The sequence below is a fragment of the Bos indicus x Bos taurus genome, chromosome 29 (assembly GCF_003369695.1).
Source record: "Bos indicus x Bos taurus breed Angus x Brahman F1 hybrid chromosome 29, Bos_hybrid_MaternalHap_v2.0, whole genome shotgun sequence".
Lineage (NCBI taxonomy): Eukaryota > Metazoa > Chordata > Mammalia > Artiodactyla > Bovidae > Bos > Bos indicus x Bos taurus.
In genome coordinates, this window is record NC_040104.1 from 33889847 (window position 1) to 33916742 (window position 26896).

The 26896-nt window shown below is 49.8% G+C and overlaps 1 protein-coding gene across 11 annotated transcripts in view; it reads right to left on the reverse strand.

Annotated features, from left to right (window-relative positions):
- TENM4 (teneurin transmembrane protein 4) overlaps window positions 1-26896 on the reverse strand; it is a 1822236-nt gene that overhangs the window by 94788 nt on the left and 1700552 nt on the right. For all 11 annotated transcript variants that reach the window (XM_027532088.1, XM_027532098.1, XM_027532094.1 and 8 more), the window contains 2 exons: window positions 23216-23362; window positions 10732-10948 (listed from right to left, as the gene is read on the reverse strand). In XM_027532088.1, coding sequence (XP_027387889.1) covers window positions 10732-10948; window positions 23216-23362 — 364 coding nt within the window. The remainder of the gene's footprint in view (window positions 1-10731; window positions 10949-23215; window positions 23363-26896) is intronic.

The window sequence follows — 26896 nt, forward strand, 5'->3', positions numbered from 1 at the left end:
CCTCTTGGACTTTGAGTATGTCTGGGGAGAGGAAAGAAGAAATCCACAGACTTCTTCAGATGAGTCAGAATTTAACTCTGAATGAGAAGAGTCCTTTGGGTGAATGGGCCCAAGCCCCTCATTTACAGGTGAGGGACACAATCCCTAGAGATGGGTGCAGCTCCCCCTTCATCACGCACTGAGGCTGGGGCATGGGCAGGTCTGCTGTGATGTTCTGAGCCCTGAGGGCATCCGATGATGGCCCTGTGACCACGCACGTCTTCTGGGCCTTTAGATCTGCCTCCTGCAGAGCCCAGAAGTCATGGTCCTGTGATCTCCTAACTTTCTGTGGCTGATGAGCTACTTCAGACACTCAGGGAGTGTGCGCTCCCAGGCCACAGATCTGATCACTCAAGCCTGGGGGCAACCTGGCTGTTGAAAGCTGATACTTTGGGCTGCATCGCCCTTCACAGGAATCCTCTGGAACAGTTCCTGCTGGCCCACAAAGGTGCTCACAAGAAGAGAGCCCTTGACTGTGACACTGTACTTCCAGAGAAGTGAGTCCTGGTTGTGGCAGAGGATGGGCAGGATGGAGAGAGACCGGCCAGTGGAGATCACTTTGGAGGAGCAAGGCTCCTGATGCTGGGTGACAGGGCTGGTCGGGCAAGGGGACACGACTCAGAGACACCGGCCACGTGCCCCTGGGGTCAGGGAAGGTGAGAGCGTGTCCAGAGAGCCTGTTCTCTGGGCCATGCAGCCGGAAGCCTGCCTCTAAGAGGATTCCTCAGGAGATAGGTGTTGCTAGAAAAGCTCGAGGTAGCTCTGCCTCGAGTCTCAGTGAACAAGGTCTTTTCATGACTGCGTGTCCTGTATTCCTGTCTTCCAGGACAGGCCTTGCTTCCCCTGCAAAAGGGAGGCTTTGCTACTTTACCCCGAAAGGAGAGACTACGATGGAGTGGACATTAGATCCACTTCCTGAGGTAGGACGGGGGCTGGGCAGAGACACGGGAAGGGGCTGCAGAAATCAGCTCAGCCGGACCTGAGGTGCAGAACCACACACAGGCGGCATTCCAGGGAAACGGTCCTTCTGGGGTGGGGCAGAAGATCAACAGGGCACAGGGCGTGGTGAGGGGCCCCCAGGGCCAGCTGGATGTGAGTGCCCCGTGCACCAGGGAACAAGGCCCAGGTTCCGACACAGAGCAAGGGAGGAGCTCCAGGCCCAGACGCGGCAGGGGTGGGATCCAGCCCAGGGGAAGCAAGACTCGAGGCGTCAGGGGTGGGAGGGTTGGGGGCTGAGCAGGGCTGCCAGGCTGCTTACATAGGAAACTTAGGGGTAGGAAACGAGGTTGGAATTCCGGGACCAGACGGAAACCCCTTGGGGAGAGCTGGCACATAAAGGGTCAGGCAGAGGAACAGTAGAAGGACTTGAGGCTGGGCACCTAGGCTTGCTGCAGGTCAGTCTCCTCAGCTTGGGGTTGATTCTAGACGCTGCAGGGTAGACCCGCAGCGGGGAGTCGCAGGACCCGCAGGGGTGGAGGGAGGACGAGGAGGAGGAGGAAGAGGCGGGGGAGGTGGGCAGAGCTCCTTCCTCTGTGAGAACACGGCCCACAGGTGTTGGGTTGGCCAGAACGTTCATTCAGGCTTTTCCTAGAATCTCACAGAACCAACCCCGTAGCATCTCCTCATCGCAGCCCCACATTGTGGCGCTCACTAAGAGCCAGCTCTCCACGCCCCCAGGACTGCACAGCAGAGCTGACCAGATTCACTGCAGAGACATCTGTTAAGTCCTGACCCTGTATTCTCCAGGGAGGACAATATCAGTAATGTGATACATGTCCCGCCAATATTTTAACTTCTCTGTGCTTGGAGCTTATAGTCTTGGATGAAAATGCAGACAGTCCCTGGTAAAGAACCTGCCTGTCAATGTAGGAAACGTTAAGAGATGTGGGTTCAATCCCTGGGTTGGGAAGATCCCCTGGAGGAGGGCATGGCAACCCACTCCAGTATTCTTGCCCGGAGAATCCCATGGACAGAGGAGCCTGGTGGACTACAGTCCATGGGGTTGCGAAGAGTTGGACATGACTGAAGCGATTTAGCACGAATACATGCCCTGACTTAACAGACACAGGAATTACTGCCTGAGAACCTCACTGAGGACTCTAGGTTCACCAGGACTCAGGCTCTGCTACTACCTCGCTGAGCCAAGGGTTTCCTCCGGCCTCAAAGGTTCCTTTTCTACCACAAAGGACTGCTGATCTTAAGGGTCCCTTCACCTCTGCCTGCTGCAATGCTCAGACCTGTGCATCAGTTATATAACCACATCAGCGTTTCAGGCTAAGATTTTCATTTCCCTCCCAGTTCTCACAGTGACACTGAAACCTATATGAATACAAAAGTCCTTGCCAATGTTCACATCGGCTGTATCTATGCTAACGCTTGCTCTAAGTGATAATGGCAATGAGCACTCATCCAATGCTTACTTGCTCTGACACATAAGTGTTTTATATCTCCTTTAATCCTCAGACATCCCCATGAGGTACCAATTATTGTCCTCATGTGACAGATGAGGAAAGTGAGGTCATGCAGCTGGTAAGGGGTGGGGCTCACAATCAAGCCCCGATGCCTGCCTCTGAGGCCACACTCGGGAGCACGGAGAGCCGCTGCACAGTAGCCTCTGGTTGTGCTGCGTGGGAGCAGAGAGAAAGGGCCAGCTGGGGTTGCAGAGTTGCAGCGGCCCCACCTTGTATACACTTCCCGCTTGAAGATGTGGAGGTGGGAATATGCAAGACCCAGCAGAGGAGAACAAAGGCTCGGTATGTGGGCTCCAGAGCCACTTGCCTTGGCTTCAAAGGCTGGCTCGGCCACTTACAAGCTGTCTGTCCTGAGCCAGGCTACTCACCCTCTCTGTGCCTCAGTTTCCTATCTGGGAAAGATGAATTCCCTAAGTCACATGATTTCAGGGGAGATGTAAAGATGTTTCCACTCACGAACCTCACCAAGCATTTCAAACAATGCCTGACACATAGAACATCCTTGGTAAATATTCGGTGCTATGACTGAACGTGTGCTGTGCACCAGCTACAGGGCTTCCTGGGAATTTTCTCTCATTTACTCTTCCGCACAACCTGCAGGGTGAGAATGAATAACCCCACATTCCAGATGAGGACGCTGAGCCTCGCTCACCCGTGGTGGCTTGCTCTCACTTGCCCAAGGGCTTGAACGTACGGCCTCTCCCTCTAAACCCCGCGTGGCTCCTGCTTTGGCACAGCATCATCGGCTAATGCTTCCTGTGATGGACAGCTAGGAAAACGCTCAGGCTACAAAGCAAACAGATCGTAATTCGGTTTCGGAATCAATAAAGGGATGATCAAGTGGCAGAGGAAGAGTTGTTAGCTGCTTATCAGGATGATGTGAGAAGCTGCTGCCTGCATCCTGAATTAAATTCACCTAGTTGCTTTATCATCATAAACAGTCATTTCAATGTGGGGAGGGATTTGTTTTTTTTTTTAAACCCAACATGAATAATATATAATGGCTGACATTTTGGAGGAAGCAGGATCTTTACCTTCTTCCATCCGCCATCAGGGTAATTTATCATTGTCTTTCTCCCTGCCCCCCACCCCCCCACCCCCCCACCCCCCACCTTTTAAACTGATGGGGTAGCCTGTCAGCTCAGCTTGTTCTGAAAAGGCAGGAGTATAATTCAATAATAAATTCGCTCAGAGGCCAGCTGTCAGGAAGCTGGTGTTTATTTGAACTCCATTAGATGATCTCTACTGCTCAGACTCTCTGAGGGCTATCTGAGGGACGTCTGAGGCCTGGGGCGGGGGAGGGGGGAGGAGTGGCCTGCAAATGCATTTCTGGACCGGCTCTGTCACTGACACCTGCATATGGCTTTAGATCTGCAGAGGGCTGACAAAAAATTGCATCACATGCATGATCTTTCCTTCCTTCTTTCCATTATTTTTTCCTCTTCTAACCTCTTACTTCCAAACTATGTGGCAACTTTGTGCCTTTATAAAGGGTCTGAGAGGAATTCTGAAGCTTTTTGTGGTATCAAAGTTATTTTACTTCTGTTTGTAGAAGTTTTACCTGAGGCGAAATGCCCCGGTCTGGTTTGTGAACCACCGAAGGGTGGATCTTTCTCAGTTCCTGCCCCAAACTGCTCTTCTTGCCTCAAAATCCTGTTATTCCTTTTCCTCCATGGCCTCTAAGACAGCAGGTCATTCACCCCGGGTTTCTTAACACTCTCTTGATTTCAAACACTGAAGCATGTCTCTTGACTTTTGACTTGGAAAATACTATCACTACAATTATGCTCCAGCCACATTAAAATTCTCTCTGTTCCCTGATCATCATGCAAAGCCATGCTGGTTCCTCAGTCTAGAATGCATTTCAAAATTCTGTTCAACAGAAACCCATAGTAAGCAATATAGCTTATTCAAGAGTACGCACATGCACACGTGCACGCGTGCACACACACACACACACACACACACACACGCACAAAGTGTCACGAAATACATATCCTTTCAGAGTGCTCCACTGATACTTTCTACACCATTGTACCCCTTTCTATTTAAATTTACTTCTTTATTCTTTAAAAAATAGTTTTGACCGACTACATTGATTCTATGATGTGCTAATGGGCTGTTGTGACCTGAAGTGGGATAAATACCGTTTCAATGGTCAACCCTCCTCACTGAAATCTTTGTCTCAGGCCACAGACCATGTCCTGCCAGAAGTCTTCACTCGTTAGTTCATTTGTTTGTTTGCTCATTCACTTGCAAAACCAGTCACTGCTGCCTGCTCTGAGCCAGGCCCTCTGCTGGTGCTAGAGACACAGAGGTGGGCCAGATGCAGACCCTGTGCTGTGGAGCTCAGGGACCTGGATTTGCACTGGGAGGGATGCCCCTGCCTTTGAACTCTGAAAACACTTTCTGCTCTGTTCAGGCATTCAGCAGTAGCTGGTTGGCTGACTCCCTGACTCATCTACCATTCAACGTGGTTTAGTCTATACCAACCCCTGCAGAAGCGCAAATACTCTGGCTACCTGATACGAAGAGCCAACTCATTAGAAAAGACCTGATGCTGGGGAAGACTGAAGGCAGGAGGAGAAGGGGATGACAGAGGATGAGATGGTTGGATGGTATCACTGACTCAATGGACATGATTTGAGCAAACTCCAGGAGTCAGTGAAGGACAGGGAAGCCTGGCATGCTGCAGTCCACGGGGTCGCAGAGTTGGACACGACTGAGCAACTGAACAACAACAACCCCTCTGCTAGGCACTAGAGGTCCAGTGACCAACGAGGCATGGGACACACTGGAAGCCCCAGTGTGATGGGGTCAGAGGCATATCTTCTCACAGGCCTAGTGCAGAACAGGTGTTGCTTAACAGTCAGCAAACAGAGCTTGGCAGTTCTGCCCCTCTCCATGCCTGCCCATTCTCTCCTCTCCATGGGATCTGACCCTCTCTATACAATATGATCCTCTGTCTCCTTTGGGATGAATGCTCTCATCCATCCCTACTTTCCTAAAGCTCCCCTGACTCCTGAAGTCTTCTCTCTTTGGGTTCAGTGTGTTCCGTCAGCTGACTTTCATAGAACCTGTCTTCGCCCAACTGCTTGCCTGAGTGAGTTGATAACCTATCAGGTTTTGAGGAGCCCAAGAAGGCAATGGCAACCCTCTCCAGTACTCTTGCCTGGAAAATCCCATAGACGGGGGAGCCTGGTGGGCTGCAGTCCATGGGGTCGCTGAGAGTCAGACACGACTGAGCGACTTCACTTTCACTTTTCACTTTCATGCACTGGAGAAGGAAATGGCAACCCACTCCAGGGTTCTTGTCTGGAGAATCCCAGGGACGGGGGAGCCTGGTGGGCTGCCGTCTATGGGGTTGCACACAGTTGGACACGAGTGAAGTGACTTAGCCGTAGCAGCAAGAAGACTTAATGGCATCACATTCTTCCTCTCACCAATCCAGCGTTCTTGAACATATTCTAAACAGCTAGTCAAGTAACTTGGCGGTGGTTCTTCCTCTTCCCATAATCTGCTAACCTGTCCAGCAGCAGCAATCCACAAGTATTTGCAGAATTGCACTGTCTGCCCTGTGTCCAGTCCTTTTGACCCAGTCAGTCTTTCACAAGCTAAGGGATACAATCAAAGTTGTGTCGCAGGGAAATAGCTGCCTCAAGTGCTCTTAGAGGAGGAATTATCTCATGCTGTCCTCCCCTTCCCAGCTGTCTGATCCCCAGGTACTGTTATCCGCCCTCCTTGTATTGACGATCCAGCTAGGGATCCTTCTGCCTGCAGACCTGAGTGGCTCCTTCCTTCCCACACAAGTCTCTATACAGGGCACCCTGCACTTTATTCTCCCCATGAGTCCAGGGGAGGGACAGGTGATCCACTAGGCTGAAGGGCCCCAGGCATCCAGGCCCAGATGGAAAGATGGTATTCAAGCCACCTAATCTGCTGAAGGGGGTTCCCCAGCCTGATCTGGGCCCTCCTACTATAGACCTACTTGAGGTCAGCTGAAGTCATTGATACCTCTCTCACTTAATATGGAGCTGAACACAGTGGAGGCAGAGTGTCAGTCTGAGCTACTGTACTCATAAAACCTGTAAGAAACACCTGCTCTGGGCCCGGCGTTGTGCTGGGCTCTGGGGATACAGATGAGCGAGACAGGGGCAATAGGCCTTCCTCACTCCCAGTCCATCTGGCAGCACTTCCACTTCAGTTCTGAGTCGGGCTCTGCGCTTCCCTCCAAGGAGACCAGCCCGGTCCAGCTCAGCATCTAGTCTGTTTGGCCGGGCCCCTCCCGTCAGTCCCCACGGGCCGCCCCTGTTCCTATGGACCAGCTGGGGCACTGTTCAGAGGCATGAGGAAGCGCCCGGGAACTCCTGGTGTCATCTCTGCACTGCAGCCCCTCTGGTTTCTTGTCCCTGCTGTGGGCAGGCCTTGAGGAAAGGCGTTCAGGGGAGAGCCCCGTGTACTGACGACTGGCTGGCTGGCTTCTCCCACAGGACGGTGTTCCTGTCAGTTCCGACCTGGCCTTGAATCCCTCTCCATCCCATAGTCCCAGCAGGCCTCATACTTGGATCTCCCAGAGTCAGTCACACAGCAGTGAATCTGCAGAGTGAAGCTCCTGTACCTCACAGGAAACAGCTGAGGCTCCTTGCCAGGCTCAGAAATGCCATTAGGTCACTGGGTGACAGCCTGTTTCTTGGAACCTCTTAGACGGGCTCCCGTTCAGACTGTACAAAGTGCAGTGTAGCATACGGCTTCCCTGGTAGCTCAGCTGGTAAAGAATCTGCAATGCAGGAGACCTGGGTTTGATCCCTGGGTTGGGAAGATCCCCTGGAGGAGGGCATGGTGGCCCACTCCAGTATTCTTGCCTGGAGAATCCCATGGACAGAGGAGCCTGGTGGGCTACAGTCCAGGGGGTCGCAAAGAGTTGGACACGACTGAAGTGACTTAGCACACATGTGTGCTTTGTGTTTGTAGGTCTCCAGTCACTTAGATTTGTTTTACATAAGAATCTGGGGATACTTAGTGAAAGTAGTGAAACATAGGAGCTGTTTCCCGCAAATCTAGATGAGTGAGGAGCTGGGCATGATGATTTAGGCAAACGTTAGGTAAAAGGAATGTTTGCAGTAACATTTGGAAGCTTCCATGATCCATTCATTTTAGAGCAAATACTCTATTCCAGGACCTGCCCTAAGTCATACAGGTTTGGAGAGATGAATGGTCTCTGCTTTCAAAGTCTCTGCTATTTAACTGAAGGTGACAGATACATAAACAATGACCTGGGAGCTGACTTCTACTCCTGCTTCTGCTACTAACTGGTAATGTGATTTCAGCAGATAATTGAACCTCTCTGGACTCTTGAATCCTCAGTAGAAAATTAAATAAAACAGACAATATATCCATTTATTCTCCGTCCCACTATCCCTCCCCACTCCTCCTTTTCTCCTTGTTTCCTTCCATCTTTTCCTTGTTCAAGGTAATATATATGCATATTTATCTTGAGCAGTTACCAAATGTGAAAGTGAGTAAGATGTGGTCCTGTCGTGGCAGACTCAGTGTAGAGGGTTGGCAGACATTTACATATTCACTATATTAAGCCCTTGCCCAAAGCCACGTGCATTCAGCAGTGGCAGAGCCCGGATCTGAGACACAAGCTGGCCTTGCTCCAAAGCCCATGCTCTCTTCTTTCTGCTGAGCAGCCCATTTCTTCCAGTATAGGTTTCGCAAGTTCCCCACTGGACAGGCTCCTTAAGGGCATGTCAGACTGTTAGAAATGATACCCAAATTCCTGGGTAGGTGCCACGTGATCTGTGATAATGTAAGCATCAGGCTTGGTGAAGCAACAGAGCACGTGGTCCCCACTGGCACTGATCAGGATGGCATGGTGAGGATACCCCTTAATCAGAAGAGCCATCAGCAGCCAACCAGTCAGAGCCCTAATCAGATCCCATGACAGTCCAGTAAAGAAGGGCTGAGCAAGTATTAAATAATATCCCCCTTGGTAGGAGTAATATTCCTACCTCCAGTTGATTAAAAGAACTCATACCACGGGAAGGCCCACAAGCTTACATACAAAATCACACAATTGAATAAAAAGAGCAGAAAGCTTTGTACCTGGAGACAAAAGCAGAATTCCTGGCCAAGATAAATGAATAGCTTTCTCCTCACTCTGCTTCTGCTCCTGGCTCTGCCACTTCACTGGCCTACGCATTGGGGAAGATCACTTAACCTCTGAGGCTCTCAGTATTCTCAGGGTGAGCTGAAGGGGACTCTCACATACTTTCACCTCTAAGAAAGTTAAAGTTCAAATGCTCTGACACCCTTGTATGATGCCGCGATTATTGGGCTCAGGGCACTCCCCTGACTTCTCTCTTCCCATCTTGTCACTGCTCCCTGTGTGGAAGGGCTGGGGCAGTCCAGGCTTTGGAGTCCCAGGTCCATCACATCCCAGGAGAGGGCCTCCTCCATGGATTCCCAGCTCCTCTCTAAGGATGGTTAATACCACTTCCCAAGGTGACTCCCCAGGAGTCCTTCTTAGGTCCCTGCTCCTCCCTCCTTCGACACTTTCCTGGATCACACACCTGTGTGTTCATGGTTTCATCTACCACTTGCTTGCTGACGGCACCTGAATCAAGATCCTCAGCCCTAACTTCTGTGTGAGTTTCAGGTTTGCTTCTGAACTACAAACAGACATTCTGGGTGATCTATTGAGGTGAGACTCCTCTTTGCCCTTGCCAGCCATCTCAGTAAGACAGTCCTCTCTCCAGCATTCCTCAGACCCCGCTGACGATGAAGCTGATGACCGGCTGTGCTGACTTCCCTCTTTAAATAGAACTGGGAGAATGTCATTCATTCTTCCTGTCTCTCCTCCCTACCCCTACCCTGTTCCCTTAGGGCAGGAACTCTCCGGCACAGAAGGCATGAACACAGAAGGCACAGTCTGTGACTGCTGAGCTGAACTGGGCTGACGTTTTGAGAAAGCTCTGTGTGTATCTGGCATCACTACCTTGGAAGACATTCAAAAGAAATGATCACAATTCCCTCCTGCTTAGATATCTTTCCCGAGGTCAGAGACCCTGATCTGGGGAGCAGAGCACAGAGCGCTGCCTTTTGCTGGCTCCTGTATCCTTTCCTTGGAGAAGGAAATGGCAACCCACTCCAGTGTTCTTCCCTGGAGAATCCCAGGGATGGGGGAGCCTGGTGGGCTGCCGTCTGTGGGGTCGCATAGAGTTGGACACGACTGAAGTGACTTAGCAGTATCCTTTCCTGGGCTTCCCTGGTGGGTCAGCAGTAAAGAATCTGCCTGCTAATGCAGGAGACCCAGGTTTGATTCCTGGGCTGGGAAGATCCCCTGGAGGAGGGCATGGCAACCCACTCCAGTATTCTTGCCTGGAGAATCCCATGGACAGAGGAGCCTGGCAGGCTATAGTCCATAGGGTCACAAAGAGCTGGACACAACTGAGCATGCGTGCATGTACTCTTTCCTGCCCCTGGGTCTTTGCAGAAGCTGTTCTCTCTCCCTGAAAAACTCTCCCTGGCTGAGCTATTTGTCATCTTTAAGACTCAGTTCTTAAATCTCAGGCTTCCCCCGCCCAGAAGCACCTTCTCTGTGCTTCCAGAGTATCCTGTGGGCACATATCTGGCCTATCACGCTGGAACAACTTTTTGTCTCCCTAGCGGACTGTGAGTGACCAGTGGGCAGGGACTGTGCTCCACTCAAGTCTGCAGTTCCGGCACAGTGCAGACCTCGGTACCAAACTGTCCAGTAGACGAGACACCACTGAACACTGGTGGAAGAATGCCTGGGCGTGTGCCTGGGTGCCAGCAGGTGCAGCCCCACCCCCGAGCCTACTAAAGTCTCCCAGCATCAGCTCTGAGGGAGAAGACTGTCAGAGCCTTCAGCTCATCTGGAGACAGTGGCATCAGTAAGAGCGGACTGCAAAGTGGGTATTGATCCAAGATTCCCCTTGGACCTTTGATTTCTTACTCTCTCCATCCATCACCCAGCGAGGACAACACAACTCTGCTCATAAAATTCCAGATGCCTTGGAGAGCAGTTTTCTAAACGTAGGTACCTGAGACTGCTTCCCTGCCTCCCCTGATGGTCCACCCAGAGCCTTCAGTGCTGTGTCCCCCTCCCAGCCTCCTCCCACTCCCAGCCACACAGATGGAGCCCTGGAAGTGGCTCATTCCCCTTTCTGAGAGCCACGGCCAGAGCTGGACTCACCCTCCATCAAAGGGGTTCTCCCCGGGGATGATGTGCGTGCTGTCCCTGCCCACGAGGAACTTGATTCGGTCGTAGAAGGAATGCAAGTTCTGCTGGGACACGGGGGCCTGTGTCTCCTGGATGATGTCCAGAGGGTCGGGGGAGCCCAGGCACAGCGGGTTGACGTGACAGAGGGGCTGGAGGCAGCAGTCGGGGTCCATGCAGTCCACCAAGCCGTCTGCAGGGGTGACAGAGCAGGGTGTTTGTAATGTTGTGTGCAATCCGCATCGTTTGTTCACACTGCCTTCATTCACTTCTCTACTTTCCACTCACTGAATGACGGTATAAAAGTGCCTGATACAAGCTGAGGCCGCTGCTGGGTGCCAAGGAGATTCAGGGGCTCCAGGTCCCACCCCACTAGTCTAGTAGGAGAGATGGACAAGCAGTGTGCAGTGTGATGTGTGACGTGTGTTATTTCTTTTCTTTTCAGAGAGACAGAAGGAATGCTGTGCATGGGGGCCCTGAGGTGACAGTTTGGATCACTAATTTCAGATGCTGGGCTCAGAAAGGGAGGAGAAGAGCACAAGATCAGGCTGCGAGTTTTGCAGGAGCCGACAGCTGGGCCTCCCGGGCCAGGTTGGGGAGTCTGTATTTCACCCTCTGGACAACAGGAGTTACTGAAAGGTGCTAAGCAGGGGATGACTTCACTTGAAAGTCACTGTATTGCTGAAAGCACATCTCCTGCATCAAGGACAAAGGAGCTGTGGGAGCCGGGGGCTCCATGCAGCAGGAGAGACAACGGCCCCTGAGACTAGAGGAGGAACAGTGGGCATGAGGGAAGACGGTGGTGTGGAGAGACAACGGAGAGGTAAAAACGGGAAGATCTGGTGACTGATGGGATTTGGGGGTGAGGAAGGGGTGGCCGAGTTCCAGCCTCTCCCCCAGCTGCAAGGCAAGTGTGTGGGGAGCCACCTCTGCCTTCTGTGAGAGGGGCTTTGTGAGTTTGCTGGATGGTTTCAGGTCACTGACCAAGTTGTCATTAGTAGAGAATTCTCTTTACCACATGGGTGGATTTCTTTAGGAGTGAAAATTATATTGCAGCTTCCAGCTTCTCGAAGTGCAAAGAAAGAAATTCCACCAGACCACAGATTTTTGGTCTCGTTATCCCAAAGTGCTTTTACGTACACCCAATAGAATGGCTTAAAATAGACAAGAAGCCAATTGTAGGCAGCCTGTGCGCTCTGTAGGCAGAGAACAGCCTGAGCACATGTGTTCTTCTGTAGGCTGGAATTCTGCGTCTCCTGCTTTCAGCGATTCTGGGCAAACTTCCCCACCACCTTGAGGGCGTGGGTCCTGCTCTGGTTGTCTCTGATGTAGCCCCAGCCCTTAGCACAGGTGTTTAAGACCTGACTGTTAAATAAATGAGTGACGATGGAATGAGTTAAATGACATTTGAATCAAGTCCATAAAAGGCAGAAAAGCATTATCTTCACTCAATTCGCTTAAATAGTGTGGTATGGTGGGAGGATCCTGAGGCTCAGAGACTGAAGTGCAAGCCCCAGAACTGCCTGGAAGAATGGCTTTGAATGAGCTCCCATACTTAACCTCTCTGAGCTTCCGTCTCCTTAACACTGATATACTCCCTCACTTGTCTCTGTGGGTCTACAGTATAGAGGCTGGCCATAGGGTTATTGCACATACAATATGCACCCTTAAGCCTCTTTACTAGTTAGTCTCGGGGTGTTGTGGCCTCAGGCAAGCTCCATGACCTCCCTGAAACCCAGTTTTTTCCTTAATAAGTTGGGACAAAAAAATCCCTTGTCCTTCTCTCCCAACTTCGGCATGGTGTCTAAGGTCCATCTGCTCTGCCCTCCTTGAGGGCAGCACAGTGGTGCAGAGAATGGGCTCCAGAGGTCAAATCCTGGCTCTGAGACTTACTACTGTGTGGCCTTGGTCAGGTTCTTAAACTCTCTGGCCTCAGTTTCTCACATCTCTTACTGTGATTTATAAGAGTGTTACTAATGTAATTTTTATTTATGTGAAAAACACAGTATATGTCCTCAAATCTGGCAGAGTACCTGATACATCATAAGTGCTTAATAAGAGGTGGGCTTTCCTGTTAGCTCAGATGGTAAAGAATCCGCCTGCCATGTGGGAGACCTGGGTTCAATCCCTGGGTTGGGAAGATCCCTTGGAGGAGGGAACAGCCCACTCCAGTATTCTTGCCTGGAGAGTCCCATGGACAGAGGAGCCTTGTGAACTACAGTCCACGGGATGGCAAAGAGTTGGACTCGACTGAGCAGCTAAGCACAGCACAAGAGGTAGTTCCTCTTCCTGACCCTGGAACATGGCTCCCCAAACAGGGGAGCCAACTGTCCTGTGTGTGCCCACCAGCCAGATCCACCCAGAGATGCAGCGGAAAGGCCTCCCCTCACTTGGGCCGGGTCCTGGGTCCAGCTCCCAGGTCCACCAGCTAACTGCCGAGCCAAGCACCTGTCTTCTCCCGCAGTCGGCTGGCCCCATCACACATTCTCAGGCTGCCCCTGTCAGACATTGCTTAAACACATAATTACAGCCCGAGCTGAGGGTTATTTGCATTCTGCTATTGATGTTCGCATGACAGATTCAGCTGCCGCATCCATAACTCTGCAGAAATGCTCCATTATTCAATCCCAGTGAGCAGGGACGCTGACCATTAAATCAGCCAGCACAATTGAAGGGCCGTGAAAAGTCATGGCTAATTTGAAATTTTATTAGCTCTGCCTGCTCTTGTTTACCACCGAAGCAGTCCCTGGAAACCAGTCTTTCACCTCTTTATAAACACCCTGCTTCGTGGCACCTTGGAAGAACGGTTTCCTGTCCTCTGGTCCTGGCTGGAAGGTTAGACAGGAATGACTATTATTAATTTTTGTATTAAATGACGATGATGATAATCACAGCTGTGCCCTACTGAGGGCCAGGCACGGTGCTAAATCCTTTACAAGGAATGTTTTCAAGAAAAATGTCAGTGAATCTTCCCAGTTTTGTGAAGTAGCCACTGTCACCACCATCACCCTCATTTTCGACGAGAAGGAACCAGAGGTTCCAAGAAGTAAGGTAACTTGGTCAAGATCACACAGTTGGTCAGTAAAGAAGCTGAACTCAGTTCTTTGTGAAATAGAAAAAGGTTCTCTGTCCCTGAAGGGATGTAGGAACTATTTAAGTGGAAAACCCGACTTTATGAGTCTTGCTGGGCTCTTCCAGCGCCCTGGTGACCTCCACCACTGCACTCATCTCTCTGTATTGTAATTCTCATGTTCTCTGTCTCCCTCCCCACACAGCGAGCTCGTAGAGGCCAGGGCTGACTCATTTCAGGGTCCCCCCCCTGCCCCGGCTGCCTTAGCTTCCAGCTTCATCCATGCCTCTGGAATCTGGGCTTTTCCATACCCCTTACTTCTTTCCTTTAAAAAAACAAATTCAGCAATGAATCTTAAACAAAATTGCTGCTTCTTGTGGTGAGAGGGCCCTGGTGATGATCTAGTTGACTATTCAGGTAGAAATTTTAAAGTCTCCGTGAGGGCTCTGAGCTTTAGTTTACCTGTCTGTAACATGAACCTAGCTCAGAGGGACGCTGGGAGGATTAGGTGAGATCATGGACATAGCACACTTAGCGTGAAGGCCAGCACCTGAGTAAGGGCTTGACAGACATGAGCTACTACTCGCCCCTGGCTGGGTGCTTCCCTTGAACAGGGATCCCAGTAACAGAGCTGCCCTCCCTATACCCGCGTTTCAGGGCAGCTCTTTCTGCAGATAGTCTGGCCTTGGAGAACTGAAGCAGAGAAACACAGCCACAGCAACACACCTACGAGTTAGGGAAGCAGAGACCCCAGGGGACTTGAAGATTGGGGTTCTCCGAAATGGGGACATATCACACACTGTGCTCTTATGAGAGACTCTGGGACTGTGGAGTTGCTTATTGTAGGCTTCACAGCACACAGTGATTAATGTCTGGCCAAGAATGCTGCCCGCCTACACATCCCTATGTGGAAGCTCCCTCATCATTCAATCGGCAAATATTTGCTGAGTTGTAAATGTGGGCTAAACCCCGTTAATAGAGACCATCACAGTTAAAGGAGATACATAACAATAGTTTTAAAATGAGCAGGGCCCACGAGATTCTCATCAGAGCCACAGTTTATGAGATCGGCTTCCAAGCAAACCCTTCTCTGTATTTTCAAATGCAGCGTACGGCAGCCTGCAGCAGGGTGTATAGCTGCTCACAGTAACCAAGACTCTTGCATGGTTTCAGCTTCTTCAGCATGGATGACAAATTTTAGAAGTCATAGTAAGAGGAAAAAGTATATTGTGGGGACAGAAAAGTGAATTTGGGGGTAGGTTAGAAACACAGCAATATATGGTTTTCAAGGTTCTCTGGTTTTGGCTAAAGACATTTAGATTTTCCACGCACTTCTTATCTCACTTAATTGTATGTTACACACATTGGTTGACTTATGTCCATGCTTCCTGCATTGCCTGTTCTCCTGGAGAGACCCTTGTGATCATAGCAGCAAAAGCAAAACTCCCAAACCCATCGGGAAAATAGGGAAGATTTTCCTCTACTTCTTTCAAATTTTTCCATAAAGCCCTCCTAAATCCTAAAACTCCAACTTGGGGGAAATTACACGTTTCCTCCAGAAATTCCCTTTACCCATATAGTCCTAAGGCCTCCTCTCTCTCCTTATATGGTGGAAGTTAAGAAGGGCAGATGAAGGGTCAGAGGCCGTTCAGGCTCTGGTCATTCAGCAATGCTGCTCCCAGCTGTGGCCTCTGGTGGGAGAGAGGGGTGCAGGGAAGGGAGAAGGAAACAGCTAGAAAAAAGGCAGAATAGAGATTAAAAAGACAGGCAAGAAAAAAAGGGAAGGAAGGGTAGGTTGGGAAAAAAAGAAAAAGGCGGCCACGTCTCCGGGGCACTAAATGAACATTCCAGAGTAGTTCTTGTTCTCCTGACCCTCGAACATGAAGTGCCATGGTGATGAGACGCCACGTGGGGACGAGACGCCACGTGGTGTGTGCAGCGAGGCTCTGCTAACACTTCCATGTACGTCCTGCGCTATCCCCTGGAGGATGGGGGCCGTGCTATCTCCTCTTGCATTCCTCCTCAGTGCCCAGCCTGCCATGGGTGTCCCTGACCTTGGAGAGGGGCAAGTGGAGAGAAAGAATCCAGGCTAAGAAGCCTGAAGACAGGGCTCCTTCCCTGTCACTTCCTATGTCCTTCCCATGTCACTCTCCAGCCATGAGAACGTCAATGAAAAAAGCCTTGGTGTCCATCACCCTCTGCAGAGAGGGGTGCTGCCCACAGGAATGGGTGAAGAGTTGTGCCATCAGTCGGAGTCCTGACCAGCAACGGCTCCCCATTTGTGTTGTGATCTTCACAGCTGCCAGGGCGCGCTGTGACCTCAGGCGACCACGTCCCTCTCCGCTGTCAGTGTCCCCATCAGCTGCGGGGGCGGGGAGCGGAGGGCAGCCCCTGGGGTTAACCTGCCTAACAGTCACTTCATGGCCTTTCTATGCCACAGGCCCATCTCCCCTGGTGGCCGCCTGCTGGAACATTCACAGAAAGCGACAGGCGCTGAGGGTTCTGTAGAAGGTGGTGACGGAGCTGGCCTTCTCATCTTTACAAAGAGGATGCTGGGGTCAGGTTAGCTGATTTACCCAAAAATCATACCGCTAGTGCAGTGGCAGCTGGGGCCCTGGTCTCTTCTCTGTCTCCCAGTTCAGGCCCTACTCCACAGTCTGCATCTCTTTCTCCATCGTTTCTTGGACATCCTGGCTCCCCCGGCTCTGTTCCCCTTGTCCACAGAGGGCAGACGTGACTTGTTTCTTATCCCAAATGCATATAGCACAGTGCCCTGTGCACCGTCAGAATGTTTGTTGAATGAATGAAAAAATGAATAATGAATGCGTGAGGATCCCAAGTCAAACAGCTCCATCAGTTCGACTGGGCCCCCTGAGGGCTACGGGGTGTGATGGAAGTCACCCCTCCTCCCCCTCACCACCCACCCCAGGAAGAGCTTGTTCCTCTCCTTAGAAAGCAGGCACACAGGACAGGTCTGCTCTGACCCTTCAGCGTCTGTCCCATGGCTGGCAGGCCCTGCGCCAGGCACTGGACAGACAGGAAGAAAACCGTCACGCCTCCAAAGGACTCCCAAGTGTTGCGAGTCAGAGCGAGATAACCATGTGCAGGGGAAGAAGGAAGCGGGGGTGGGGGCGCTGTGGAAGCCCAAAGCGGGGACCCTAACATGGGGCTGAGGGCTGGAATATTTCCTGGAAGATGGAATGCTTAACTGAGAATAGAAGGATGGGCAAGAAGAAGCCGAAAGGAGAGCAGAGCTAGGGGCGGGTGTGGGCAATGCATGGCCTAGCAAACTCTTTTCATCAGAGTTGGCTGCATGGTCCCTTAGCCCGATGGGCCTGTGGACAGGGTCTAACCAGTCCAGCCAGCTCTCTCTGCAGGCTTAACTCCTCCCACCCGCCGACCTCATCTCGCGGCTGCCTGCAGTCTGGCCCGAGACGTGTTTTATAGCAGGCTGTAAGCAGCATCTGGGGAGGCCCCAGGGGGTGGAGGGTGGAATGTGCCTCCCTGTCTGTACACATCTGGGAGAAGTTTTTGTCATCTGCTGTAATAAATTCTGTGCCTATGGTGAAAAGGCTTGCAAAATCTTTATCTGCTCCTCAGAACGCAGGATTTTTAAAGGTCAATTTCTCTCTTGTCTCTTATCACAAGAAACATGGTTTAGAGATAGTCTGAAGTGTGGCCAAACTCTATGGCTTTATGTGCCAATGGTGGGAGATGAGAAGGAGAAGGGAGGACAGAGAGCTTTGTTCTCAGTTTTCCTGAAATGTCTCCTTCCAGGTTGCATCTATCAATGCTCTGAATTGCAATCCATGATTGTTTTACAGGGCCAACAGAATCTAAAGAGATGAACACACTTTGAAGCTGCTTAAAGATCCTTTATCACAAGGGGTATGGGTGCTTAAATTCCCGTGAATGTTTCCTTTCTTTGGCTTCTTTTTAAGCACGGCTTCCATTCGGATCCTAGCTTTCCCATTGATTCACGGTGTGACTTTGGGAAAGCCTCATCAGCTCAGTGAGCCTCAGCTTCCCAGCCTGTAAGCGTCTGCCTTTCAAGTGTATTGCAAGGGGCTGGAGTTTATGGACACAGAGTGTCCAGCCCAGCCCCTGGCCCTTAGAGATGCTCTCTAAATGATGGCTACTGTTTTCCTTTATGTATATTTGATTTTTCTTTTTTCCTTCTAGCAGTAAGCATGTAACAGTTTGGAATACAAATTTTAACTAAAAAGTGAAAAAGGTCTAGATACATTATGATATGGAAAAATACAATCTAATCATAATCCAAACAGAAGACTGTAAAATTTTATAGAGAATATAATTCTAATTTTTAAAAGTGATTTATATATGAATATATATTTATTTTATAATAAACATCACACTTCTGTGATTACAGGTGGAAAGGAGCAAGACAAAGAGAGATGACATTTGCAGGTGACGATCTGAGGCTCAGAGAAGTTGAATAACTCACTCAAGGTCATACAGCCAGCAGACTGGGGAGACAGGATTTGAATCCAGACAGTCTGGGTACAGATCCTGCTTCTAATCACTGTGGTATGTTGCTTCTCAGGCACTTTAAATACACCCTCTGTAATCCTCACAGTAACCCTGCAAGGTAGGCCTTATTATTCTTATTTTATAGTCACTTAGCATCTTTGGTAAACTCCAGAAGGTAGCAGAGGACAGAGGAGCCTGGCCTGCTTCAGTCCATGGAGTCAGAGTCGGACACAACTTAGTGACCGAGCAACAACAGCAAGCGTCTTTGGGCCACAGTTTTTCCATCTCTGAAATGGGCACAAATGCCCCCTCGAATGGTCAGTGAGAACATGTGAGAAGGTGCATGGGACACACGTCACAGGGGGCTTTCTGAAGGGCACAGAAGCATAGGGCACATCTTCTTTGTCAAACGTACCACAAGGAGGGACTGCCTTTCATGGTGAGTCAGGGTCTCTGCTTGCCAGCCTGCTCTGCTGTTGCCCTTCACCAACCAGGGCTTGGAGTGAAATCTGGAGGCAGGTTAGACTGACTGGGCAGCCCTGACAGCGGATTAAGAGACTTGGAGTCACTAACTCACATTCAGGATCTGTTCTCCGCTTTAAAATCTAGACAACAACCATAAGTGAAAACAGAAACAAACCAATAAAGCTAAACCCGACTCAGCCGTACAGTGAAACACGTTTTTTGGGGTCTCAGTTAAAAAACACTGCAACAGCTTTCTTAATGAAGCCTGAAGTTCAAGTTTCATTTGTAAAGAATTGCGTTAAGCCTAGCAAATTGGGAAAGAAGAGAAGCCAGGAGTTTTCAGATGACTTGCAGGGCCATGGTTAGGTTTATGATGGAATCGTGAGTCTGAGGTCCAGGCATGCTGAAAAGCTCTTGTGTGGCCAGACTCCAGGAACTATACAGTTTCTGCCACCTGCCAGCTATGTGACCTGAGCCAAACGCTTCCCTTTGCTAAGCCCTAGCTTCCTCATCATAAGGACATAGTGAGGGTATCGGAATACCAGACGCCTCCCAGAGTTGTTGGGTGGGTGCACGATTGCTTATATGAGCTATCTCTGTCATCCTCTGGTCCTCTCTACGGCACTACTGTAGCCTCCTTAGATTGGACTAAGTACTCACACTACATGCCTGGGAGGAAGATGAAACACCAGGGGGCGGTGGTCCACGAGACCACACAGAAAGGCTCAAGGGTCTCGGGTCCGAGTCCAGCCGTGTTAATGACTTTCTGTGCGAATCTGATGTGTATGACATCACATCCCCGCTCCGGGCCCCAGCTTCCCTGTCTGTAATGGGCAGGGCAGTAGGAGGGAGCTCAAGTCTGTGTTCTCTGTCTCCTCCAGTCCTGTTACTCACATTAACCACTGCGAACTCCTTCTCCAAGCCGCTGAGTCACATCAGCCAAAAGCACTCACTAAGCGATACTCTAACATTTTTTTCCCTCCACCATGGCTTATTGAGGGATTCCTGATGGCTCAGATGGTAAAGAGTCTGCCCGCTATGTGGGAGACCCGAGTTCGATCCCTGGTTTGGGAAGATCCCCTGGAGAAAGAAATGGCAGCCCACTCCAGTATTCTTGCCTGGAAAATCCCATGGACGGAGGAGCCTGGTGGGCTACAGTCCATAGGGTTGCATAGTCGGACGTGAGTGAGTGACATCATTTTCACTTGCTGGCTTATTTATCTGAGATCCTACTGTGTCCCACATCATGACTGAAATAGAGGTGCTCATTTCATTCTGCCTCCATTAGATTTGGTTTGTGTGAAAAACAATTTCTTACAAATAACTGTGAGCTTCCCAAGGGAGAATAGGCTGGGCCATGTTCGCTGGTCTTTATATCCTCTGAGAAAGGAGCATGAGACCTGGGAGATAGCAGGAGCCCAACGAATGTGTGCCTGACCAAACCTCAGACAGCCAAGTGCTTACTCTGGCTCACCCCATGTTGCTGGGTAAAGCCTGCCCTGTTTCTCCCTCCACTAAGACTGCCCCTGTTTGGCCAAGACCCAGAGGGGCCAGTGAGGACAGTCTTGCCCCCTTCAGCACCTGGGGACAGCCTAACTCCTGCAGTTGCTTCATCTTTGCCATCTTTCAAAGCGGGGCAGACCCTTGCCCTTCCTGTTGGCTCCTCCAATGGGTAGAGAGCCCACCAAGCTGAGAGGGTCCTGAGGTGGGCTGCTGCCTCATTTCGCAGTTCAGAACCCAAGGCCAAGCTCCCTCAACAGTGTGCTCCCCCCAGCCAGTTGTCTTCCCAACCAGGATGATCCATGGGTGTCTTCCTGGCTGGACTGGAAGCCATGGGACATCACAGTTCCCAGGAGGGTACCAGGCATTTGATAACATCAGCTGCATGAGGGATGCTTCTTTATCACTGCCATGATTCTACTGCATCTGTGACAGGTGCTGTTTCTCTCTCTCTCTCCAGACTGTGAACATCACAAGGGTAGGGACTGTGTCTTACTTGTCTCTGAAGTCTCAGAACCCAGGAGAGGGCCAAATGCAGAGGAGACGTTCAGTTAATGTTTGCTGAGTGAGTGACCTCATGTTACAGCACTTGTGTGTGGCTTCACTAGAAAGTATGTAAAAGTTCACTCCAGTCCAAACATGCTCTGCAGATGGAAGAGGTATATTCTCCTGCACTTGGCGATTTGTTGACTGTTCTTTTCCACTTCCTGCTGGTTTGCCTCCACGACAGCTAGAGAAGGCTCTGTTCCCCTGGGGTCTGGCTCAGCCCCGTTTCCAATGATGAGACGCTCTTCCAGGGCTGTGGGGCTCTGGGCTCCTGTGTACCCACCCACCTTGTCAACCCTGGGCAGTCCGGGCCCTGGGAGGCTAGCTCTGCAGGATGGTGAACAGAGGGTACGTGGGCACTGTGCTTCATGTGAGGGAGTAAACGGACCTTGTTTTATGACCTATTCTGGGATGTGCATTTTGTACACCTTCTCCTGGCATTTTTCAAGGACACCCAATTCTTTTGCTGCCTGGATATTCAACAGCCCTCTGAAGGCTTTGGCCAAGACCCTGGATTCCTGAAAAGGGAATGACTTCATGGTATGGCTCCTCTCCCTTTCTTTCCTAACTACACGAATGTCATTGCTGGTCATGGACTTGTCTACACAGGCAAAGTGAAGGGGGCAGTTAGGGAGATAACCAGGTTGACATCTCCTTCCTATGAAAAGCAAACATGATTGTCCTTTATCTTCCCGGAAGGCAGGGCTACACGGTGCCCTTGCTCTGCCTGTGATGTTTTCTCCAAATGGAAAGCCCTCTCCTTTCCAATAAAGCCTGCCTACTCAAGCATGGCCTTCTTGATGAGCGTTTTCCTACCCCCACGACAGTCAATATGGAACTCTGCACCAGCCCGTCTCACCATCCACTAGCATTTCACTTTGGCTCTTGCCCTCATTTGAGTTCCTGGAGTGTGGGGACAGGACTTATTCATCCCCGTGCCTGGCCCCCAAACAGGGAACTCTGGATATTTATGCAGCAGAAGAATTAATGAGCTTTGCACGTTTCGGGTTAAGGGACATTTCAGTCCTGTGAGGTCTCAGGAGGACAGCATGGACCTGCTGTCTCTGCCTGTCTACCGTGGCCCAGCCCCAAGGGCTCCTTGTGGAAAATTACTCCACGGGGCTGAGGACTGGGTGCATCGGGTTTGGCCTCCTCCTGGATTCAGGCAGCAGATATAAGGTCTGAAAGCTGGGGGCTCGGACAAAGACCAGTGGTCTGAAACAGCCCAGAGCTGCTGGAGCCAGCTTAAGGCAAATGAACCAGAATAATCATGACAGCACACATTGGCCTTTCAGTCCTCTTGCTGCTCTGAGATTGTTGAACTGCACTAAGTAGAAGCTTCCCCAAGGTTGGGATGCTGAGTTTCTGGCCTTGGATTTTCTACTCTGTGCAGTTTTAGGCCAGAAAAGTCCCTTGGCATAAACATAGAAGATGCATAAACACATCTTTTTGATGAGGTCAACTGTTAGGCCATCATTTGAAAGGAAGGGCTAAATGTTTTGATCTTTTTATTTTTTTTTTCCCGTATATCTTTTTATCCTCCAAATAACCCCCTGAGATTGGTAGAGGCATGAAGAATCATCCCATTTTCCAAGTAGGAAATGAAAGCACATTGCGGTTGTATTTATCCAGGTTTCACACAACAGATAGGCAAAGGCTAATCCTAGCACTAAGATAAAGACTGGAAGGGCTCTTATGATCCGAGGGCCTCATTTTGTAAGTAGGGAGTGTGAGGCCCACTGACTCGAGCAGCTTGCTTAGTGACACACAGAGGGCCAAAGACAGAATTGGGATTAGAACCTTGACCTATTCGTTCTCAGCTAATACATGTTCCACAAGAGAAGGCCTCTCTTCCTCAGGGTTCTGACTGCCCAGCACTTGAAAAAAAACAAAAACCAACAGCAAAGATGAATTCTACTACAAACCCACAGGGACAGAAGGTGTGGGGGCAAAGGTGGCCCCCAGGACTCTTGGTGAGAGTTACCACCAGAACCAGAGGAGAAGGGACCTCGACCAAAGGTAACTCAACCACCCTCCCCCTGGAGAAGCATCCTTTCTGGCACTTTCTGTGCTACAGAATTGGGGTGGCCTCTTCTTGTCCACTTCCAGTGGGGGAATCTCACAACTTTGCTAGGCAGCTCACTCCATTAATGCACTGTGAGGAAATTCCTTCATTCATGTGCCTTCTCCTCTGCACTTGCTGTCAGATGGCAACGGATTTTGTTTGCATCAGTTAAGCTTAATTAATTCCAATGGAACAACGAGTGACACGTGCTTATTCCTGAGATGACAGGTGCTGTTTTATGCCTACCCTGAGGGCCCCACCCTCCACTCTGCACCTCCCACTGCCCTGGAGACTCACGGGCCCCTTGGGTGCCAGAGCCCTACCTCCATCGTTGTCTTTGCTGTCGCCACAGGCGGTTTCCATGGACGTATCGCAGCCAGCTCCTCTCCAGCCCAGCTGGCAGACGCAATGCCACCCGTTTAGGTCCAAGGTACATCTGCCGTTGCCATTGCACAGGCCAGGGCAACCCTCTGCAAGGCAAAGCAGCCAGAATCAGGGTCTGATCAACCATGGGCACAGACTGTGCTCACACACACTCATACTCGACCTGTCAGCTCACAAAAGGCCTTCACATTCGTCAGCACACTGATGCCCTCGGTACCTGGGGGTGCCTATCGTTAGAACTGCCCCTTACATTTAAGGCTACTGAGACTCAGAGGTGGAAGGCCTGCTCAGACCACATGGTTAGCACGCGGCGCTGTCAGGAGGTGGGGGGGCTAGGCCTGAAGCCCACACCTTCTGTACCCAAAACCCTCCCTTTCCAAAGTGATCAGGATTCTAGAGCCAGAGTCCACGGATGTGGGCTTATCCAAATCTGGCCAGTGGAGCTTTGGGGCTGATTCTTCACTCCTTGCTTACTCTTGCCGGTTGTTCCTGCCTCTGTTTTGTTTAAAACAAAGGAATGATCATCTCTCTGTTTACTCCTCTTGTCCCCTCAGCACACCTGGGTCTCCTTCTAAAGGGCTGTACTTTTCTCAGGCCTTGGGACTAGGTCCATTGCATGGGTCCTTAGGCTTTGCATTTGTTTTGTCCGATTTCCTCCTGAACAACTGTCTTTGCTTTGAGGAAGAGTCCTGGGGTCTTTTTCTTCCCATCTGATCCTCAACCACTCAGAGCAGCCTGGATGACTGCCACGAGAGCGCCTAACGAGGGCTGTCTGGGAATGCCAGTGCAGGTTCGGGCAGGCCACTCTCCCCTAATTGTGTTCATCTGTACATCTGTCTGCCCGCCTGTCATTTATTAGGCACCTTCTCTGGGCTAGCACTGGAGGTACAGACATGAATAAGGCCTAGTTCTTATTCTTGAGGAGCATGCAGCCTATCAAAGGAGACAGATTTGTATGAGTAAAATATTTCACTGCTAAGTGCCCTGAGGGAGATGTATAAAATATGGTGGGAACCAAACACGGGAGTGCCCATCTGTCTGCGAGGGCTGGGATGATTTAATCAGGGAGGGTCAGGCAATATTTAGACTCTGCCTGAGTTCTGCTTTGACTAGATCATAAGGTGGGAGTTATTATTCCAGTAAGCTTGCAGATTTTTGCTTACCACCTTCTCAAGAATCTGTTAAGTTACATGCTTCACTCCTGCTTCTATTTTGCTGCTTGGTTTTCATCAAGTCCTCATTTTTAACAAATCTGCCAACTCCTTTCTTAGAGGGGCCATCAAAAAAACACCTCACCAGGATGCCTTCCAAAGCTTCTTTCTGGCCCTGCTCAGTCTCAGAGGAAGGTATGGATGTGAAAGCACTCTGCAATCTATAAACTTGTTTTATTATTAAGAGCAGCAAACTGCTACAAATACAGCTATAAACTGAATTTTCTATCATGAAATAACTGAAAACTGACCCATTTCTCTTAAATGAGACAAGTATGGATACGGCTGTCTGGTACAAGACCTAGGCCAAGGCAGGCACTCACTAAATGGCAGATCAACTAGAATCTAAAACTGTAGTGTTCAAGGCCTTTTTATCCTTGACTGGTATTACAAGGTAGAAGAAAAGAACATGTTCATTTATACTTGAGATGTTCAACACAGCCACCGGTCAATCTGGCCACTGTGTTTTCCATTCAAAGGAAGAAACATTTATTGAGTGTGTGCTCCCAGCCCAGGAGGGAGTCCCGCAGAAACTTTGAAGCAAATGTAGACTATGGGGGTTGCTGCCTGGCAGAAGCCTGTTGGGGGAAGCAGGACGACACCAGCATGGTCACCCCAGAAGAAATCGAGACAGCAGCTGAGAAGCGCAGGAGCAGTGCTGTGACATGCAGGCACTGTCTCAGAAGCTGACCTCAGCCACTCCTGATCTAAGCACCTAAAGGCTCCCTCTTTCTCCAATGAGGCCCATTTAAAATTTTGTCCATCCATCTGAGACTTGCTTTAAATTAAGCCTCATATGTTGAAATTAGTCTCGGAGGAACAAGGGTCCAATTGTTAAGGATAGTAGTAGACTGCTTTCTCTTGCTCCAAGGTATAGCCACAAAGAATCTCTCTTGAATAAGAGTACAAGCTTGGGCTTCATATCAAAGGCTGGTTGTGTCATTCAGTGGCTGTAAGACCCAAACACCTTATTTAGTTCCTTTGAGCCTCAGTCTACTTATAAAATGGGGTTGTTGGGAGGCTTAAATAAAGTATGCATGATGCACAAAGCCTGACAGACAGGTTGAACACAATATCTGAGTCTTCTACATGTCATGACTTTCTCTCTAGTTTGAGTAGAGGGACTATCATATCATAAGCTGTAACCATAACCCCAGATAGGGGCCATAGAAAGGCAAAAAGAAAACTGAGGCAATTACCTAGATCAAAGTCAGTAAAGTATTTTGTAAAGGTCCAGCTACTGAATATTTTGCCTTGTGAGCCATATGGTCTTTGTGGCTCTGTTATTACCAAATTCTGCCATTATAGCTTGAAAGGAGCCACATACAATTTGTAAATCAATGGGCATGGCTGTGTTCCAACAAAATGTTATTTATAAAGACGGGATGAGCCAGATTTGGTCTGTGTTCTGTAGCCTGCCAAACCCTGATTTAGATGCTTCAGGACAGTGACGACAATGACAGTTGCCATATACTGAGGGTCTACTATGGCTCACCACTGTGCTAGGCATTCTACGTATATTATTTCCAAAACTAAGTAACTTTTGGTTGTATTTTTCAGATCCTGATTGTCTAAGGCAGTGTCAGTTTCACACCATTTAATCCTAAATTTTTAATAAAAACCAAATCTTAGAATGTGGACTTCGGAATGGGACAGAACAGTTCAAATCCCAGTGCCACGATCTTACTTTGTTGTTGTTGCTAAGTCATGTCTGACTCTGCGACCCCATGGACTGTAGCCCACCAGGCTCCTTTGTCCACGGGATTTCCCAGGCAAGGATACCAGAGTGGGCTGCCACTTCCTTCTCTAGGGGATCGTCTTGATCCAGGGTTTAAACCCGTGTTTCCTGCACTGGCAAGCAGAGTCTTGGGGAATCCCATGTAATGTTTGGCAAATCATTTAACTCTCCAAGTTTAGTTGTGTTATCTGTAAAATGGAGCTAATACCCAATCCACAGAGCTGTTAAGAAAGTTAATGGGATAATGTATACCAATTATTTAGCACAGCAGATAACACAGGTAGGCATTTAATAAATGATAGCTGCTATTATTATTATTGGACTTCTTTGTTTTAACATTGTATTGGTCCAACTTCACTACGAAACTCACGAATCAGAAAATAATACTTTGTCAGTCCAAACTGTTCAGCATTTGGGTCAAAAGCTATGGTCCTCATAAATACAAACCTCGCCAGAGAGAGCTGAAACAAACCCCATGCTGTGGTCATGGGGCCAACACGCCGCTCAGCAGGAAGCAGTAAGATAGATGGGTTCAGGGCCCCCGAGTCCCAGCCCAGGCCCGCCTGACTTCCCTAGTGCTCTGTCCTTCTCCTTGAGGGCAACTGTCCCAAGCGCACTTAAATAATTCATTTTGCAATAATTTAAGGTCTACTCCCTCCATTAGAATGTAA